This window comes from Pomacea canaliculata, linkage group LG5 (assembly GCF_003073045.1).
Source record: "Pomacea canaliculata isolate SZHN2017 linkage group LG5, ASM307304v1, whole genome shotgun sequence".
Taxonomy (NCBI): Eukaryota; Metazoa; Mollusca; class Gastropoda; order Architaenioglossa; family Ampullariidae; genus Pomacea; species Pomacea canaliculata.
The window spans coordinates 33,708,962-33,727,953 of NC_037594.1; the positions used below are offsets into that span (position 1 = coordinate 33,708,962).

An 18,992-nucleotide genomic window follows, 5' to 3' on the forward strand; every position below is an offset into this window, starting at 1 on the left:
TACTGGCTTTTTGTCTACTGGTCATCAACAAGCTTTGAGAAGGAAATGGGATTGAAGCCTAGATTCCGCTTTAGAGGTAAAAATCAAGTGAATAAAGGATGGATCAATTGACTGCACATCAGTGGAAGGTGAACCACAAGCCTATGACACTGAATACCTTCATAAACTGAATAAAATTCATACACCTGATGATCAGAGAAAGTATGATTCAGGTATGAATATTTATGTTTGTTTAAAGTTGAATTCATTTAATTTTAGAGGTAGTAGTATATAGAAAATCAGAAGACATCATTTTGCAATATCTTCATTGGGGTAGATACGAGGGGTTCTAATGAAGACATTTCAGTGCCTCTTTGAAGAAGATCAATGTCATAAACCACCAGCAATGCCACGATTATAATTTACTATTCTGTAGGGCTAATATCTTCTCATTGCATTTATCACTGCAATCATTGCTGATTCTAGTGAATGTAACATAACATCTGCTGTGTGATCTTCACATTAATTTTCTTATTTTTGTGAATGCAACCCACTTTTGAAAACAATAAAAAGTTTTCAATGCTTGTGATATTAATTAAAAAAATCCTAATACTGAAGAATGATATATGCAGGGTTTCATCTACACTCATTCAACCAGTACTTAAGTGACAAGCTTTCTTGTGTTCGTCCTATCCAGGACACTAGACATAGCACGTAAGTAGTTATAATGTCTGCTATGTGTGATTAGTGTGTAATTTCTTAAAATCTTTCTGGTGTCACTGCTGATGGACTGGAGTTTTCTAGATAATTTTATTTCTTCTCATAAAACCTATTTTAACAAATGATCATTTGTAGAAATGGCTAAAGTTGAAGGTTGGGAGCAACAGAACATTGTTAATTTAATAGAATTGTTTAAAATTTTTTAATTAACTATTTGATCTGTTTGACTTGTGGGACTCAAGTCTTTGCATTTAAAAGAGTAGCCTAAGAGTGAATTAACTTTCATGTAAATTTCTCTTAAAAGGTATGGACTGTACAAAAGTGCTCAAAAGATTTAGACAATATACCTACAATGTTTTATAGCAGATCTTGCCATTTGTGTGAATAATGAAGATCAGTCCATAGAAGCAGTCCAAATTACAATATCTAGACTTACAGTATATTGCTGTTCAGTATTTTTTGACTTTTAATTCTAATAATTGTCTGTGCAGTTGTCAACGCAAGAGCTATGGTGAGAATCTCCCAAAGGCAAGCATCGTCATCTGTTATCATAACGAAGCATTTTCTGTGCTATTGCGCACTGTCTACTCTGTGCTTAACCGCTCTCCGCTTCATCTCATTCACGAGATCATCCTTATTGATGATTTCAGTAACTTGCGTAAGTAGACACTCTCTTGAAGTATGAGTAGGGAGAAAAGAATGAGATCAGATGACATGCTAGTAGATCTGGTCTAAAGGTCAAATTTCTTGTGGAACTATAGATGTAAAGTAGTGTGGGACTCATTGGCTCTTGAATATTAAAGGATATTTGTCAATCTGCAGATGATTTGCATCAAAACTTAACTGTACACTTAGAGAAGTATCTGCCAAAGGTCATCTTAAAGAGAACCTCAGAGCGTCTGGGACTGATTCGAGCTCGTGTTTTTGGAGCCCACCTGGCAACAGGAGAGGTGAGAACCAGTCACTTCACATGTTGTGTAGGCTTTGATGCACATTTATTCTTGTTAGAGGTCCATTGATGTAGTAACATTTGCAAAACATATATACCAGTTACATTTTTTTTAAAAAGTAGCAGAGGTGAAACCATGAGAAAAAATTGCAAATTGTTTACCATGTCTAGTTCACAGGATGTGTAAGGTGGTTTCCAAACTGATCAATCTGATAACTACCTTCTTTGATAAATTAGCTAGTCATTTTTCTGAATAGTCGATGAGTGGGCAAGGGAATCTTTCGAGCCACCAACAGAAGCAAACCTTAAAATTTCTGATCTATGGTCGAGCACACTAACCCTGGGCAATGAAGCCTCCACTAAGATGTGCCAGTCACTTTTTTTTGTAAAATGCTGCTGATTTTAGAAGGTTTAACATAATCTCAGTTTGCATGGAGATATTGGCAGATCTTCTGCACCTTGTCTTGAAATTTTAAGTGATATGAATGATGTTTTGAAACAAAAGGGGTGTGTTGGCACAGGCACAGTTGAGAAAGCAAAGTTAAAATTATGAAGATGTCACAAGATTTTTCTGTTATAGATGTTTGTATTTGTAAGATATTATACATTTATCTTCTTCACATTGCTTGAAAATGTTCATGTTAGGTTTCAGTAATATTTCTTTATTGCTTAATAACTAGTTAACTCTTGTCAAATTAAAACTGTATATGCTATCATAACTATTAACATTATCTAAGCTAAGACTTAGAGATTGCACTGCACTGAATGGGATCAGGGCTTGTGTTCCATTTTACTGGTCTTGCTATTTCAGGTACTAATATTTTTGGACAGTCACTGTGAGGTGAACCAAATGTGGATTGAACCACTGCTAGCAAGGATTAGAGAAAGTCGAAAGAATGTAGCTGTGCCAATTATGGATATTATCAATGCAGACTCATTTCTATATGAGCCATCTAGCATTGTAAAAGGTGGTTTCAACTGGGGAATGCACTACCGATGGGACTCATTGCCGAAGTCCTATTATTTACACCCTGGTGCAGAGTATTATCCAATCGAGTGAGTTTTTCCTGCAGCGTGTAGGCGATTTCACCTAAATATGTTTGTATATATAATAATTTATTCAGTTAAAACTTAGCATCCAAATGTATCTCATTCTGATAGTGTATATTTATATAGTAGAAACCCAAATCTTTTATGGTAAAATTTCTACCTAATTCTGGCAAATTCAAATCACACTGTTGATATTTCTTAGACACTTTATAACATATGCTTATCTGTAAATGCAATGGTGGTTCATTGGGTGATGCTGTGATTCACCATTTCTTCATAGGTCACCAACAATGGCAGGAGGGCTATTTGCAATGGATCGAGCCTACTTTCATGAACTTGGGGAATATGATACTGGGATGGATATATGGGGAGGCGAGAATCTGGAGCTTTCATTTAGGGTGAGTGAAAAAGGCATTAAAGGTATGTAAATAATACATTTTTCAGAGCTTTTACATCCCATTTTATAAATGGGGTTTCAGGTTATTGCTGTTTCAAGAAATGAAGTACAGGTGGGGAAACAAAAGCCGGCATGTATTGCTACCAAGTCTCTGAATTGCTTTAATTTTATTTTATATATTTTTAAAAACTAGAAAGATTTTTTCTTGAAGAACATATTATAACAAAGCTTTAAACAAAAATAAATTCTGTTATTCACTACTTATTAACACTTTCCAGATTTGGATGTGTGGCGGAAGATTGGAGATAATCCCATGTTCCAGAGTGGGTCATATTTTCCGCAGTCGCCGACCTTATGGGGGTGACGGTTTTCTGAAGAACTCCTTGCGTGTTGCACACGTTTGGATGGATGGTTACATAGTATGTCTCTCCATGTAATGTTCACTGAGGAGCTTTTTGTGAACTATCTCTTTGTTCCCAAAGAACTCAAAAGAAATTATATGGCTGTTATTGAGGAATTCATTGTGCATTGCACATTAATGTCTGGTTACAAAGTACATCTCTTTTGTACAGTTAACATAGATGGTCTTCTTGAACCTGTAGTGGGAAAAGAACCAGGGATGTTATGAATCCTTAAAGCATGAGCTATTAACATCTAGAATGCTTAGCATGAAAGGCCAGAAACAAGTAGAAAGAAAGGCAGCCATACACCACAAAATCCTTCCTCAAAATGAGCAGGGTTTTGAGTCTGCACAACAACTGCCACATATTCTGGAGCTAACCTAGCCACCCTGCTTTTGTGATCCTTTTAGCATGACACTTGTTTTCCATGTAATCATTCAGAAAGTGACTTCTGTTTTCAGCAGGATGGCAAAACATATATTAAAAAAGTTACACCAGATACATTTCTAATTGTGCAGAAATATTTTTTCCAAACATGCCCGAGTGCAGTGAATATGGACTATGGAAATATTACTGAGAGACAAGCGCTAAGAAAAAAGTTGAATTGCAAATCTTTTAAATGGTACTTGGATAACATTTACCCAGAACAGGTATGATATGTTTTCCTCAGAGTCATTGCTGTTAAAATAGTTTTTCATTTTATTAAGAAAAGATTTAATATTTTTTTTATCCTAAGCCAGAGATCATAAACAGAAACTGTACCTAATTAGCAGTAGCTATGCTTTCTTGTCCTTAAATATCTTGCACCTGCAGTTTGGGCTTGCATAGTAGAATGAAGCTCTCCTCATTGTTTAAGTTTATAATATCATGCAAATAAAGTCATAATGGAAAGTGCAGGGAAACAAGACCAGTAATAATCGTATACAAAAATGTTAATGTGAATGTTTGTATATACATGCATATGTACGGCAGTCATCATCTTTGCTGTAATCAACATTGTTCCACACTTCCTAATCACTTCCAAGTAAAATGGCCCTACTGCCTTGGTGGAAATCTTGGGAAAGATAAAGGATAAGGAAGTAAACCCATACAGAAAATCATGATGGTTACTCGGCATCAGTGGGCAAAGATTTTCCATGATGGAAGTACCAGCTATAGTGCATGTTCAAGACTAGGCCGACCCACTGGTTGTGGTTCACTTGGAGAGGAGATGCATGGGCACTACCAAGTGTATAATACCCACTGTTAGGACCATGGCTATACGCCACAGAAGAAACATCATGCAGGATCAGTCAAGGCTTCGATCAACAATGATTGCGCTCCCTATCAGCAGACTCCAGCATGGGGATAGTGGAAAATGTGCTATTGGAACCGAAGCAGAAATCAAGGTGAGGGAGGGAACATCCTTTGGTACATGGAAGGTGCTCATGTTACACTAGTGCGGCAAAGGGCAACTACTCACCCATGAGTTAAAACAGTAACAGTGGGGCATTGTGAAATTAGTAGAGGTAGATGGACAGGATTTAGGGGAACAGCAATGGACAGTGGCCACAAATTGTGGTACACTGAGAAACTGGCAGATGAAGCTGAAAAAGCAGCAAGGAAAAATGACCTGAAGACACTGTACAAGATAAACAAACAGCTAAACAACGGGTTTAAGAACAGTGATGTGCCAGTGAAAGACATGAACAGTAATGTTATCGAGGGATAGGCAGGAAAACAACAGTGTTGGAGGGAGCATTTTGAGTCAGTTCTGAACAGACCAGATCCCCCTCAGCTTGCAGACATCCAGCCAGCAGTTACAGACTTTGACATCTGCACAGATGCTTCAAGCCTGGAAGAATCGACAGCAGCAATCAAGGCAATGAAGAGCGGCAAAGCACCAGGGCAGATGGAATAACAGCAGAGATGTTGAAAGCAGATGTGAATGTGACAGCTCCCATGCTGAATGAAATCTTCAGGCAAGTTTGGAAATCAGGGCAACTGCCTGATGCATGGAAGACAGGGCTCATCTTCAAATTACCCAAGAAAAGAGATCTTGGAGACTGCAATAATTGGAGGGGCATAACACTTCTTTCCCTCACCAGCAAGGTCTTCAGCAAGATTGTTTTGTCAAGACTGACAGCAAAGACCTCCGACCACAGCAAGCAGGATTTCACCCAGGTGATCCTGCTCCGAACACATCATTATGCGACAGATTCTGGAGCAGAGCAACGGATGGAACACACCCGCTGTACATCAATTTCATCGACCTGGAGAAGGCTTTTGACAGCATTCACCGATAGTCCTTATGGAAGATCCTGAGGCATTACAGAGTCCCTGCAAAACTTGTTCAGGTTGTTGCAATGCTGTACAGCAATTTCAAATCCTAGGTTGTCTGTGACACGGAGCTCACAGACCCCTTCAACGTCAGTACTGGGGTGAAGAGGGCTGCATTCTGTCGCTGTTCCTCTTCATCCTGGCCATGGACTGGATCATGAAGTCTTCCACCTACAGTGAGAGGAGAGGGATCAGATGGACCATGACTATGACAGCAACAGCAACGCTGGAACACTTGGACTTTGCTGATGACATTGCCCTGTTGTTGCATCGCCACCAAGACATGCAGGAAAAACAAATGCCTTCTCAGAATCAGCTGGAAACCTTGGCTTGAAGGTCAGCGCAAAGAAAACGAAAAGTATGAGTATGGGTCCAAAATGTGAAACACCGGGTATGCGGAGGCAAAAGCCAGTCACACCTTCGCCTCACTCAGGAGCACATGGAAGGCTAAAAACATCAGTCAGATGATCAAGCTGAGAATCTTCAAGTCAAATGTGATCAGCACCCTCCTTTACAGATCAGAATCATGGAAGTTGACCAAAACCATCAGTAACAAGCTTGATGTCTTCCAAAACAGATGCCTCAGGCGCATACTTAACATCTTTTGGCCAAATACCATCACCAACGAAGAACTCCACTGAAGAACTGAAACTGAGTCCATCACCACACAGGTTCAACAAAGGTGTTGGCGATGGATTGACATGTGCTCCGCCAGCAGACAAGCAGACCTCTCCAGAGTTGCCCTACAATGGACTCCAGACGGCCGAAGAAAGCGAGGCCGCCCAAAGGAAACTTGGAGAAGAACAGTGGAAAGGGAGATGAAAGAAAAGGGCAGGACAATGGGTTTCAGCCGATCGACATCGGTGATGGACTCTGATCGAGGCCTTTTGTGCAACCTGATGCACGATAGATAGATAGATCTTTGTGCTTATCATTTAGCAGCCCACGTTGAAAATTATTATTCATGATTAAATTAAAAAATATTTCAGTTTCAGCGCTTTCTTTTTCTTTTTAGTATCATAAATGTTTATTCATTTTCTTTTAGTTTGGTATTGAACATTTGGTTTTGCTATATATAGACATTTGATCAGCCCCAAACAAAATACCAATGCACCCTAAGCCCCTAGTGTAGTAAGAGTTAAGGAAAATAAAGATGGTATTTTGTCTGCATGTATTAGATTTTGAGTATACAATACTATTTGCTCTTCCTTTTCACAGATTTGTGCCTTCTTACATGCTATTAGTATTATCTTTTGCAGACACTGCCTGCTGCAGTCGACAGTAATGCAGTAATACGCAAAAAAGAAAAAGAGGTGGAGATAATAGATGTCAAGACAAGGAGAAAGGGACTGGTTCGCTTATTTTTTTACATCTTCATAATACATTTGACAAAAAAATTATGGCGGCAATATAGTTGTTTAAGTTTTTCTAGTTGGTAGGATTTCCATTACAAACATAATCCACTTTATTTTTAGAATAAAGTAAGTGAAAATAAAAATTCAAAAGCAAAGCTATGCACAGAAAAAGTACTAGGCTTTAATTGAAAATTAAGGTTCAAATTAAGTTTAAGAACAAACTTAAGCAGAGCAGAATGGACAAGAACAGTCAAAATAAAGGGAGATGAATAAATTACCGTTTGGTAGACATTTTCAGTTGGAAGGGAAACAGAAATTGAAAGCCAGGCTTCAAGAATATTTTAGGTGAAGTTTGTTATGGAGCATAAAAATAGGGTTATGGAGCATAAAAATAGGTCTGTCTACAGCGATGAATGTAATTTTTTACAATGTTGGTTTAGATTAAATGAAAAATATAATTGGAGCTGATGTGTGTGTGTGTGTGCACATTATTTTTTTTTTGTGTGTTATTATAAAGTTAATTAATGTAGCGCTTTACACCACCATTTAAGGCAGGCTCAAAGTGCTTAACAAAAAAATAAACAAAATAAAGGGAAAAAGCACACAGAGATATTAATAATAAACATTGATCTCAAAAACAAGATTATTGCGTGTCCATGTAGCGTAACCACTCATGTTAAATATGGCCATCAGTACATAAGCTCGTCAGCTTTGCCTTTGCATGAACTCTTCAGTGAGTCAATAAAGTTCTGCTTTTAAAAAGTAGTTGAGAGCTAGTACGATGTTTTTTATGGAAGCCCAACCGTCAATCTTAGGTGGAGTTGCTTTTTCCATTAATACTCATGCTTTTTAGTAAGTTTGAAGGTTTGTATTAATGAAATGTAATGTTTGTAAACTGCATCTTTTGAATAGCTGGAATTGACTTTATAACTCTATTTTAATCAAACTTTTCCAGTTGAAACACATGGGGTCTGGATTGTGCGTCCAGTCAGAGAGATCTATCTATGATAAACGGTCTCTGCTAACATTGGCCGTGTGTGAGCCTAGTGAAGACAAGAATCAGGTATCTTTAAGGAAGCCTTTTTCTTTCTTTTCATTCTTATCTTCAGTGAGGGAATAAATATAAAAGCAACTTAAGTTTTTCTTTCCTTTCTTTTCCTCCTCATCATCATAATCATCTTGGGTCATAAAAAATTCTGATTGTCGTGATGATATGGAAGACAGTCCATCTTGTAAGAATTATACCTGTCATAATTCTGATGATGATAATAATAAATACCAACTTTGTAAAGCGCATACTTACACTCGTAAGGAGCATGCTCTTAGGGCCTAAGAACAAGACATGGGCAACATATGAGGGACAGAAAAACAAACAAATAACATGAACTATGAAAGAATAAACAACTGCTAATGATGAATAAAAACAAATACGCAAAGAGGAACCAAATAACAAGAACTGAGAGTATCATGATATAAGTGAGTATGTGATTTTAAAATAGAATTACTAGTAACTATCACTTCCTCATACCCTTGAAAAATATCCTGTTTAACCTCCTTTCAATGCTTATTTAATACAAATATAAAATATATTTACAATTTTTTTCAGGAAATTGTTTTCTCAACCTGCAGTAATATGAGAACACTGGCTGTAAAATAATAAGAACATAACTGACCACATCCAACTCATTTATGCTGGCATTTACAGTCTGTTTAATCTGTACGCATCCATACTACAGAAACAGTATGGCCATCTTAATTCGTGTGCGTGTACTATCCATGTGTCAATAATATATCTAGGTTGCAGCCGGGATATATGATTGCAGATACTGTTTAACTGTAGCTCCAAGAACTCTAAACCTACCACTTTTGTCTATGAGCTGGATGTTAAATTCCAGTTGGAGTGGGTGTGAGTCATTGGCTAAAACTACAGACTGTGGACTCCCAACCACCCTTCCTTCCTTTTTTAATGTTTTTGCTCAATTTGTGCCTGTCCTGCTTTGCAATTGTAGAGGGCCGGTAATCTGGCATTGTAGTATTGGCGGGACCGGCGGATGATTGTTTGTTGCTGGTGGGACCTGCTGAGGCATGTCAAGAGAGGATACTCGGCAGTGAGTGGCTGGGGTTAAAACTGGGGTCAAATAGTCCCGGCCATATAGGAGGATGGTGAAGTTTAGCCTTCTGAGAGGTATATAAGGGCAGAGCTCAGACGAAACTAGGAAGAAACAACGGCGGATGAGAGAGAGAGCACAGATGTGCGACAGTAAGGGACAGCCTTGACTTTTAGCGCCTCTGGTGATGAGATGCATTAAAGGGGTTGCACACCTGCTGACTGGTCCTGCCTTTGTTTGAGTGTTGGACGTTTGTTGTCGTCACTCCACGACCCCCACCGCTTGGCTACGCAATGTTACCATTACAGCAAACTAGACCGAAAGTCATGATGCTTCACATAACAGAGGTGTAAAATATTTGCAAAAGTTCTAAGCAGGTATTAAAATGGACTTCATTTTTCTGAGATAGAATAGCACATTTTTACTAAAGCTATCTATACGAACTTCTTACTACTTTTCCTTGAATATGTATTTCATAAAAAAACTAACCCTGTTCTTCCGGTTGGACCTCTGATGCAAATAGACCTGCTGTATTTGATTAATCACATCTTGATCATGTATGAGTACTGTCTCAGTCTCCCAGCAATCCACTTTGTCAGCCACTCTTTTATATTTTCATGTCTTTACATCAGTTGTGCACTCATTTTGTTAAAGGATTCAAGCTGCATAAAATCCTTCATGAGAAACAAACTGAGTGGTCTCCTTATATCAAATTTCACTTCTTGTCCAAATGCATTTCTTGAGTCCCTTCACAGACATTTAAATGAATTTCCCTTGAAAAAAGGAAAAAAAAATTTCCAAGGCAACACTTGCATATGTAGGAGACACAGTACTCATACTATTAATTTGCAGGCACCGCTGTGTGTGTGTTTGTTTACTCAGCTGGTGACACTCGTCCAATCTTTTATGCAACTCAGTTTCACAATGTCATTATCACTTTTGCCTAACACTGCCCTGAAAGCAATCACTGTCAGACCCACTCCTTCCTCTTACATGCCTTACACACCAAATAGTTGAACTGGGGAAGTCTGTTATCATCATAGTCATCTTCATTATCATGATCATCATCACCACCATCACACCACCATAATAATAACCTTCATTGCATTTAACCAACCTGAAAAATATGCATTTTTACTTTGAAAGGAATATGATAGAACCACAGCAGCTCATTATTAAGCAAAACTGCAACTTATTGATGCATATCTAGGGTTTTGTGTTTAACAGATCTGGTATGAAACATCCAACCAAGATCTCAGGCTTGCAAACACACTTTGTCTGGATGTGAACACCACAGTGGGACCATTTGCTCGACTGATGCACTGCAGTGGATCAGGCTCTCAGATCTGGACTTGGTCAACCAAAGTAAGTATTATCGTTGGTTAAAACATGAAATATTACTGAAGGAAATGTTAGATGGAAGATTTTTGCTAGCTTGTAACTATCACATCTGTGTTCTATAACTGAGCTGCATCCATCAATGTTTAGGAAGAGCATTTAAAACATGGCTGAGTTGTTGGTCCAGTATTGTTGTGTCCAGTGTTTTTGAGTTTCCTGTTTTATAACATATTTGTGAACATGCAGAACATAGTGGCTAGAGCACTGGTGTCCAAGATAGGAGATGCTCACACTAGCTGGTTCAGTAACTATGGGGCAGTGCACGATATGTACATTATGATATAGGATTTTTTTACCTTTTTCTTACATGGTAATGTTTGTAGGCTTGTATTTTAAGAACTGAAAAGATTATTCACTCACGTTTTTAGAATTAACATCTTATATTGATTTCAGTGTTTGAAAAAAAAGTAGTTTTGCTCTTTTATACACAAATGGTCATATTCTTAAACACCATTTTCAACAATTAAAAGATGTTGATGCTATCAAAAACAACTCTACCAAGAATGGGTAGAGATCTTATCTGTTAAGGGGAATAGCTCTACCCCTAAAAAAGACTTACTTTCTATTCAAGCATTTTGTTATACCAGACCTACATTCATCACCATTTGACCTCTTGGCCTACTCATTTACATCCCTGAATAGTCCAGTCACTTCATCTGAGCTGATCTAGATCTTGATGTCTTGTTACAACACAGGCCTGCCACAAAACTGTCCCCTATAAATAGAACACTAATTAAATCAGAAGAGATGATTTAGAAATATTTATCTTTGTCATTTCTTTCAGGATAATGTGCAAATGCTTCACAATCCATCCAGTGGCCAGTGTTTGGTCGCTGTCGGTACAGAGCCTGGCTCTCAGCTGCAGACAACTACATGCAGCAGCCACCGACTTCAGCATTTTGTTCTCGTTTCTTTTTGAGAACAGTTCCAGAAACACAAAGCCAAACATGCACAACTAATTCTTGCATTGAATGAGATTATTAATAATGGCATCCAAGGAAATAGAATACTAAGTGCATTATTTTTACTGTAATTATTGCAATCTCTGAGTATCAGTTATTGGAGAAGGTGCACATGTCTACTTAATAAGACAGTGGTGAGGAGATGACTTTGCGATGGCTCAGTGCATTTCGTTCAGAAACCACAAGAGGTCCAATACAGCAGTGCAATAAATATAAAAACAGCTGCCTTGCTTATTCTACAAAAGAAATATCTTCTACCTTCACTGTACAAATGAAAAGCCTGCACTCAAGGGATAACTGGCCTTATGTGATTTCTTACATAAACTTGCATTTCTTCTTTAAACTGTTTCAGATGACATGACTGTATTGAGTTATCCTGACTAGCTACCTCAATTTTAGCTTTCCACTCCCTATTGGTCTGACTTGACTAATAAACAAGGAAGATGAATATTTGACCAATGCCACTCCCCACTCACTCCATCTGGCCCTTGCCAGTCAGTGAGCTCACTCACACCACTCTTTTGCCTGGGTTCATACAGTTAAGAGGTGTGTCAACTACCTTGTTTGTGCGGTCTCGGGGATAAGCCATGCGCAGACTTTGATGTGCGGAGAAATCTCCTGCTTTCTAATATGTTCGTTTTACCAACTGCCTGTCCTGCTCTGAAATTTACTTTGTGCAGTTTGCCACTCCTTGGCTAAGGATCGATGGGTGCAGGTGGTGAACTGCAGTAGGAAAGTAAATGCCTCAGCACGCTCTTTATCTTTAGAGCAGAATAAGGTATTAGACAGCCATTAACGCTTTGTCCCTCTACCGTGACAGTGGTTTCACTACATAGCTACATTTCTCATAAAGAGAGAGAAATAGAGGGACCAGGCAGGGTGGCGTTGTGTGTCCCAATGGTGTCTACTGCACTTCTTCATTCAGATTATGGGGTAGAAGATGTGTGTATTGAACAGTGTTTTTCTTTTCAACACCCCCTCCCCCACCTTTTCATTGTTCTCCATAAATTATAGTCACGTCATCTGGGACAGTACAAAGAAGAAATGCCATTTTCAATGGTAAAATTCCTTTCTTTGAAAACTTACCAGATGACATGACTCGCTAGATCCCTCCCGCCTCCTACCTCTTCACTGTCGGTTTTTCCTCAGCCAGGCAAAAAACTGGTTTGAGGAGAGCTCACCGACTGGCAAAGGTGGGATGTGGGGTTTAGTTTAGTTTATTCCTTGTTACTTCTCAAGGAGCATAGGGCTGCAACAGCACCTCACCAGTGAGGGATATGGGGTGAGTTGGTAAAATTTCTGTTCTCCCTGTTTATTGGTCTGATCTGACAATCAGAAGTGGATAGCAGGAATTGAGGTAGCTAGTCAGGATAACTCCATATATTGATGTCATCTGGCAAGTATTCGAAGAAAGGAATTTTACCATCAAAAATGGTAATTGATTTCTGTGCTTTTTAAAAACAAAAGTTTACACGTCATTGATGTCTCGATAGATCACTTTGTTTTATTTGTCAAACCACCTTTCAGCAGTTTTGGAATCTCTCAAACTTTTCGAGTCTTCCTATCTTCATTTGTTTTGCTATTGTCTTTCTAAGTTTCAGGAATGCAATTGTTTTTCTACAGCTGATTCATCCAGTGGTCTGATAAATGAGAGCATGTGTTTATGTATGTATGGTACAGATCTGTTGAGAAATTGGTATTTTTATGACCAGTTGGTGTGTCCGCCTTGAACATGTTTTCGTATCAGATTCTGACATTATTGTTAATATTGGTAAAATGAAAAGGCAACAGGTCAGAAACTTTATGTGGTTACAGGAATATAAGTGGAAGAGTGATGTGACTAAAGGTTTTTTTTTATCTTTTACTTGAAAACACTGCTGCTTTGCATTATTTAGTGTCAGAAGCCTAGCGTCTTCCTCAACTTGCCTTCACAACTGACCTTCTGTTGGTATTCTCTTTTGAGAAAATTTGAGCTCCCAAAGTTTGATGGGATGATTATTATGATTGGCGGTGTTGTTTATTTACCAGCTTTTAACCTCCACACCCTGAAGATCACTTGCATGTCTTAGTATGCCGTGCAAAAGATTATTATTTTTACCTAGACATCTTTGATCTTGGTTAGTTTCACTTGGATTGATGATAATGGTTATGACCTTGGAAAGGTGGTGTAAAGTATTAAAGTATCCAGTCAGATTAATAATTCTTTTTGCTGAAGGCAGTCAAACTTTTTCCCCAGTATGCAGGTATGGAGGTTACAAGCTCATATTCTGGTCAGTTTGTTTGAAATCTATCTAAAAAACATCAGCCAAATTTATCTGATTCTGCCTAGTTATTCCATGTGCCAAAAGAAGAAAATTTCATTTTTATTTTAAAGAATATGTTATGTGCATCTGAGATAACAAAACACCTTGAACAAAGTTAAAGTTATTACATTGTGCAAACCTTCAAGAAAAACATCTTGTATTACCCTTCATGCATTTTGTTTTGATCATTCACTTTTGCTCTTTTGCAGCATCAAAAAATTTCTTTGGTCTCTTCATGCTTCACTGACAGATTCTTTGGTCTTTCTAAACTTCATTCTCTGCAACAAATTCTTTGTATTGTATTCAGTGTTTTCAAAAGTGCCTGAAATGTATTTGGCATCCACACTCACCAGTTAAAGCATCAACACTTTCTTCAAAGCAAGGTCACTGCTTTTGAAACTGTTGAAAAAGATGCTGTAAAGTAGTTCAGATTGATGATATTCCTTGACATGAATAAAATGTAAACTAATTGATATGAGCATCACCTTCAGGTGACAAATTTCACTTGTTTGTGATCTTATTGTTTTTAATTTTAAAGACTGAAATACACGAGACAGACAAGAAGAGATAGTTGTGTCTGAAAATGTTGGGGTTAAAAACTTAGCTTCTGTAAGACCAATATTTAAAATATTTTGAGGTTCCCAAGAGCACATAAAAAATTGTATTTTTCTTCAGCATTCCATAGTGGTTTAGTTTTATTAAAATCTATCAAGTTATGATAACGTCGGTTTGGATTTATTTTTATTGTGAAATCAGCATGTTGTTTTCCAATCTTATTTACATGAAGAAATTTTTTAAACTGACATTTCAAGTGTTGTAAGTTCCTTTATTGCATCTGTTAATTATTTGCAAAAATGCTATTGAAGTCCTTAATAAATGCATCAATCTGTCATGGGGTTCTAGATACATGACTTTTTATGTTTCACATGTAGGACTGCATTTGTGGCCAATATCTTCCAAGCATCTGCAGTATGTAGGTAGTTGTGGTGTCAGAGGGAAAAAATTTTAACTTCTTAATATTCTTGATATTCATGATAACATTTAGGAGCTGAGGAGTACTTGATTCTTGAATCAGCAACAAAATGGTGCCATCAGCATCTTCAATTAGGACTGTCTGATGATCAGACCTTTTCTTGAATTTCACCAATTTCCAGATCTCTCCACATCTGTCATCATGATCTCTTCTTTCTTGAGTAGTGTTTACCACTTGAGAGCTCGTTCAGGAGTGGGATGCAGACATGACAGGCATTATCCCTAGATGTAGTCGCACTGTTTGTCATATAGTTAATAGACCTTCTTAACCCCTTATGTCTTTAGGGGATCTTTGAAATTCTTTAGATGGGTAAAATTGTTGCAATCATTGCAATTATCTTGCACTTATCTTTAGTCTTTCTTTCCTGTAAAGGAAATCTCATGACTAGGACTGTAGTCATTTTAAAGTGTAGCACACATTTGCACTTCATTATGGTTTTTTTTTTTTTTCCTTCTAGCATATCTGTTCAGTTAATCACATATCAAAGGGGACAGTAACATCAATCATTTTTACAAATTTTGTTTCAAAGATGTACTGACTTTTCCTGTTGACAACCATCTCTTTTTGACCAACCTGTGCTCTCTCAAAAATCTAGCAATTTTCTTCATGATACACGTAACATAAAATTTTTATAACAGCATTTTTTTTTAATAGGGAGGGACGATTTAGGATACTAGGACCTGGTAGCAGAATATCCTATGTTTATACATGCCTGCTTAGGCAAAATGTGGCTTATTCAATAGTCTCAGGCATAGATTTATTACAGTGACAGTGATTTCAGCATTGTTTCCTTTACCTGTAGCAACAAAACATGTCAGTTAACGGTAGCTGCATAATCCTATGAACAAAACTCAAATTTTAATGAGATGCAGTCCTAACTTTACTGACCAATAGAAATGTTTAATTGCTGTCCTGCTTGTGATCACAAAAGGTTTGATAAATAGGTGCTGCTGAGAATGGTGCGTCATGAGTGACAGCATTGAGAATTGGAGTGATTGTAAGTTTGTTACCTCCTATTTTTATTTTAGCTTGCCCTGTCAATATAGACATGATAGCATCCCACATAATTTATCGGGTATTCATATTGGAGGCCTGCAGATTAATTTGACCTGAGCTACATTTAATACTTCCTGGTCTATCTTTTTGTTGTGACACACAAGGGGAAAGGAGTAGTGGAGGTACTAAAATGAACTTGCTTATTTGGATTTGTGTGCGATCTTTTATATGTCAAATCATTGACTACTATCAAATATTTTGTACCTTAACTGCACTTCTGATGTTCGTTCCAGTCAATATGTATGTAACATTATTGCTGTATACATTTATATGGTGTTTATTTTCTGTGCATAGCTTTAAAAATTTGACTTCCCAACAGATATTAAATGCTAATTACAACACAACGAAAATGTAAATTGTAACATTTCCTAGTCAAACAATTATTGAGGACTACAGTTATATTTTCCTTTTTCTAAGAAGGCAATTTAATGTGGTTTCCCATGTAAGGTTGCGTAACCATACATATTTTGTACAGCTGTTAATGTACATAATTTTATATACTCCAGAGCGAAGAGCCAAATACAGTACATTTACACCTTACTTTAATATTGCTTTAGTTCTGGACAAAAATGAAGCCCTTCATTATCAGTTCTTTCACTTACTTGCAGACTTAAACAAAAGTGACTATTTTTAAAATGAAAGAAAGAAATGGTGAGCTGTAAACTTTGTTGTTAACAGAGACATTATCTCCAATGCCATCCTTTAGTGCATGTTCACATTTCTGTGATCTCATTAACATGCATGCTGACCTGTATAACTGTTTAGTACAGGTAAAGGTTAGTGGTGAAAGGAAAAAAAGCCAGGTATTTCTTACAAATGGGGGCATCCTTATTATAAAATAGTAAAACTGGATTTTTTTGCTATGTCTTGTCTACTTTTTGTTAAAATGAAGAGAATTTATTACTTGCTCTTGGCATTTATAGTTTTGTAGTCACTTCACTTGGGCTTTTTTTTTCAATTTGAAGATATGTAAAGTAAGATACTGCTATGGTGATATTAATGTTTATAAGTCATCAGAACTTTGATTTGTTCAGTATTGATATTGTGCTTCATTTACTCAGAATTCTTGAATAGAATATGAAAGGAACGATTTTTGTGATTCTGTTTCACAAAAATTGATATATGTATGAAATGTTATCATTGCACAAGATTTACACCTTTTTTTAAATTTTCTAATATGAAGACAAAAATGCAGCTGCTTTGTGAAAAATAAAATAAAAGAGATGCACATGTAGCAATGTAATCATTCCTGTTTTTTATGGGGGTTTTTTAGGGGGGGTGGTGGTGGTAAATTTATCATCTCTGATGAATGCAGAGCTGGTAATATTCTCCTTGGAAAGTAAGTCTAGAGGGTTTTGTCCCTTTTTCAAATAACATGGGTTGACATCTTCACTTCATTACCTTTAACATAATTATCAGAAATTCATCCCTCAGCCCTTCTTCCAGCATTCAAAGTATCTGCTAGCTATTTTGCAGCTTGCTGGATGTGCATAGGTGGATTGCTGTCTGCTGAGACCAATGCTTAGCCTCTTGCGAAGTTCTCCGCTGTTAGTCTCAGCGATCCTTAACAATGAATGTGACTAAACTCGAAGCTTTGTACGCAGCTGCCTCATTTTAGTAGTTAACTGGAAAAATTCGTCTACCAGCAGTCTAGTAATGCAAGTTCGTGGTTGGAGCCTGAACTTGTATAATCATGAGCCACACACAGCTGCAGCAATGGAAAGGATTGTAGATAATGGAGTCCATTTCTTGCAAAGACCAGCACCAGGCACCAACATTCAAATTTTACAGTAGCGCCCACTATTAAGCTAAAGAATCCATTAATGCTGCTGAAAGTTGTGTTCCACAAAATTCACTTTAGCTTGTTGGGCATGTTCAACTTCTAGTGCCTAAAGTGGAAAAGAGTGGCTACTATATTTTTAATACAACACAGCTGTGATCAATTCATCATAAAAGCAATCATAAATGAATCAGGTTATCATTTTGTCTACTTTTTCTGACCAGTTAAAATTTGGTCTGTGTCATTTGAGGAACTGAAAAAGTTGAACGTAAACCTCAAAGTTGTGGGTATGCCTTTTAACCATCCAGCTTGTGGTTTTACTTGCCCCTCCATCCCCCCCTTTTTTTGGGGGGAGGTGGGGGGTTGATCAAATTTGCTGTTAAATGCACATATTAGACAACACTAAGGATACTCCTGTCTTCATTAGTTTATTTTAGCACAAATATTAGCTGAAAACCCAGATGGGGAATCATGAAATCTAGAAAAAAACTAGATATGTATTAACTATTTTTGACTGGGCATTGCCAACTACCTCTGCTATTACTACTAATCATCTTCGTGCATCAGGTTGCACATAAAGCCTCGACTAGAGTCTGCCACCGATGTCGATCGGCTGAAACCCGCTGTAGGCGACCCATGTCCAGCCCTTTCCTTTTATCTCCCTTTCCACTGTTCTTCTCCAAGTTTCCTTTGGGCAGCCTCGTTTTCTTCGGCCGTCTGGAGTCCATTGTAGGGCAACTCTGGAGAGGTCTGCTTGTCTGCTGGCGGAGCACATGTCCAATCATCGCCAACGCCTTCGTTAAACTTGCGTGGTGATGGACTCGGTTTCAGTTCTTCGGTGGAGTTCTTCATTGGTGATGGTATTTGGCCAAAAGATGTTAAGTATGCGCCTGAGGCATCTGTTTTGGAAGACGTCAAGCTTGTTACTGATGGTTTTGGTCATCTTCCATGATTCTGATCCGTAAAGGAGTGTGCTGATTACAGTTGACTGGAAGATTCTCAGCTTGATCTTCTTACTGATGTTTGTTGCCTTCCATGTGCTCCTGAGTGAGGCGAAGGCGTGACTGGCTTTTGCCAGTTGGGCTTGAATCTCCACCTCCGCATCCCCAGTGTTTGACATTTTGGACCCAAGATAGGAGAAACTGTCAACTTCCTCAAACTCTTCTCCATTTAGTTTGATGC

General features: G+C 37.7%; 1 protein-coding gene across 1 annotated transcript; it reads left to right on the forward strand.

Annotated features, from left to right (window-relative positions):
* Positions 1 to 91: 91 nt before the first annotated feature.
* On the forward strand, positions 92 to 17,268 carry LOC112564840 (polypeptide N-acetylgalactosaminyltransferase 11-like; the record flags this gene model as incomplete). The annotated part of the gene is made up of 12 exons (XM_025239913.1): positions 92 to 212; positions 612 to 693; positions 1,191 to 1,357; positions 1,522 to 1,649; positions 2,460 to 2,704; positions 2,979 to 3,096; positions 3,374 to 3,514; positions 4,015 to 4,146; positions 7,075 to 7,167; positions 8,126 to 8,233; positions 10,506 to 10,643; positions 11,461 to 17,268. Coding segments are annotated over 12 exons (1,608 nt in total), but the record flags the coding sequence as incomplete, so codon positions are not given.
* Positions 17,269 to 18,992: the final 1,724 nt, after the last annotated feature.